Source organism: Bison bison, unplaced genomic scaffold, assembly GCF_000754665.1.
Source record: "Bison bison bison isolate TAMUID 2011002044 unplaced genomic scaffold, Bison_UMD1.0 scf7180017864338, whole genome shotgun sequence".
NCBI classification, from domain to species: Eukaryota; Metazoa; Chordata; class Mammalia; order Artiodactyla; family Bovidae; genus Bison; species Bison bison.
This window is the reverse complement of record NW_011494910.1, coordinates 3,562,337-3,564,154: the sequence shown is the minus strand read 5'-3', so window position 1 is coordinate 3,564,154 and position 1,818 is coordinate 3,562,337. Positions and strand designations below refer to the sequence as shown.

The window sequence follows — 1,818 nt, the reverse complement described above, 5'->3', positions numbered from 1 at the left end:
TCTCTAGCCATTTTCTCTGCTTGGGCACCTCTGGGTAGGAGTCTGCTCTCTCGGGGTGAGGATATCTGGGGTGTGCTGGGCTGAGTCTACAAGCAGTGGGCTAGGATCCTCCCCAGCAGAGGGGGATACGGGACTGGCGTGGAGACATCCCTGGAGGGACAGGCTTTCATTGGGAGATGCAGGCCTCCACTCCCCAAAACTAATACTTGCTATTAATATATATATATATATATGACAAGGCTTCCCAGGTGGCGCTAGTGCTAAAGAACCCACCTGCCAGTGCATGAGATGTAAGAAACATGGGTTCCATCCCTGGGTGGGTAAGGGAGGAGGGCATGGCAACCCACTCCAGTATTCTTGCCCAGAGAATCCCATGGACAGAGGAGCCTAGAGGGCTACAGTCCACAGGGTCGCAAAGAGGTGGACACAGCTGAAGGGACTTAGCATGCACGCATGCATATGTGACAAAGAAAATTCTAATTTCCCCAGAGAATTTGCTGAGGGCTACTCCAGGCCCATCATCCAGGCTGACTAAGGGTAGCTCTGCTCTCCTGGCCGGTAGAGCTGGGAGATGGGGGCTCTGCAAGAAGCAAACACATGAAGAAGGGCTGGGTCCCAGGCCCTCAGTGCCCTGAGTTCTGGGCTGTCAGGCTGAACTACTGCTCAGCCTGAGGGTGGCAGTGAGCGGTAGGGCATCAGAGGACCTTCTTGTGCGTCTTGGGGGCCACCATCATGAGGGCGAAGCAGCCTCCTGGGATCCAGAGTCATGGGTACTAAGGATTTGGTTGACATTTCCCAGCTGGGACCCACAGAGGAAGTAAAGGAACAGACATCATTCTGGAAATTGTCCCCTCGGAGGGGCACTTGAGACAGACAGCCGCATGGAGGGGGCTGGTTCCCAGCTCAGGTCCACACCAGCATATCCACTGGTGTGGATGGTGAGTGATCCACTCACCATCACACACACAACACCCACCGTGGGAGGAGAGTGAAGGCTGGGAGCTCAGAGATGGGGGAGCATGAGCAGAGAAAGAGACAGGATCCCTCTAAGAAGAGGCCCATCTTCAGCGGGAGGACAGCCTGCCTGCCTCACCCCTGTGCCAAGAAGGGCGGCTCATGGCGAAGGGGTGGCCAGCCAGGTGGGCAGAGGCTTGTCAGGCTGACTGCAGGCTTTCTCTGGACCTTGCTGGGATAGGAGACTTTGGGAGGGTGGGCAGAGAAGCAAAAAGGCCCAGTAGAAACACTGAGTGTTTTGGGGAGGGCTCCCTGGATGTGGGAGGGACAGAGGATGGAGGGGAGGTTGGGAGCTGGACACAGAAAGCTGGTGTGTGTGGGGACGTCCGCAGGGACGTCTTCTGCAGACACAAGCAGCGGTCTGTCATCTCTGTCACCTGAGGTCAGACGTCCCCCGGGTTGTCCTCTCTGGAGAATGGTGAGTGAGGGGACCCGGCTGGAGGTCAGGAGCTCATGCAGCCGCCGGCCTGCTCTGGGCTCCAGGGAAGTAGCTGGAGAAGGAGGTGGGGCAGGAGCGGGCAGAGAAGACGTCCTCTGGGCCTCCCAGCTGCACAAGGAGAGTGAACAGAAAGCCCGACCACCAGCAGCCATTGAGAAATAGAGGGCAGGGGGAGCTTAGCCCGCTGGGAGGCGAACGCTGACGCCTCTTTTCCTTCCGCAGTATCGAAGCATCTTAGAGAGTTACCTCACAGACTCCATCAAGCTCTCACCGGAAGACCAGCCCAAGAGCAGATGCTGCTGACCCTCCGGACCCCGGCTCTGCGCGCCCAAGGACGGAGCGTGCGCCGAGCTGGCCCGCCGGCC

At 58.2% G+C, this 1,818-nt stretch overlaps 1 protein-coding gene across 1 annotated transcript in view; it reads left to right on the top strand.

Moving 5' to 3' along the window:
• RAB7B (RAB7B, member RAS oncogene family) overlaps positions 1-1,812 on the top strand; it is a 31,956-nt gene extending 30,144 nt beyond the window's left edge. The window contains exon 6 of the mRNA XM_010854183.1: positions 1,676-1,812. Within this exon, the coding sequence (XP_010852485.1) occupies positions 1,676-1,756 (81 nt within the window). The 3' untranslated portion in view covers positions 1,757-1,812. The remainder of the gene's footprint in view (positions 1-1,675) is intronic.
• The last annotated feature ends 6 nt before the right edge of the window (positions 1,813-1,818 follow it).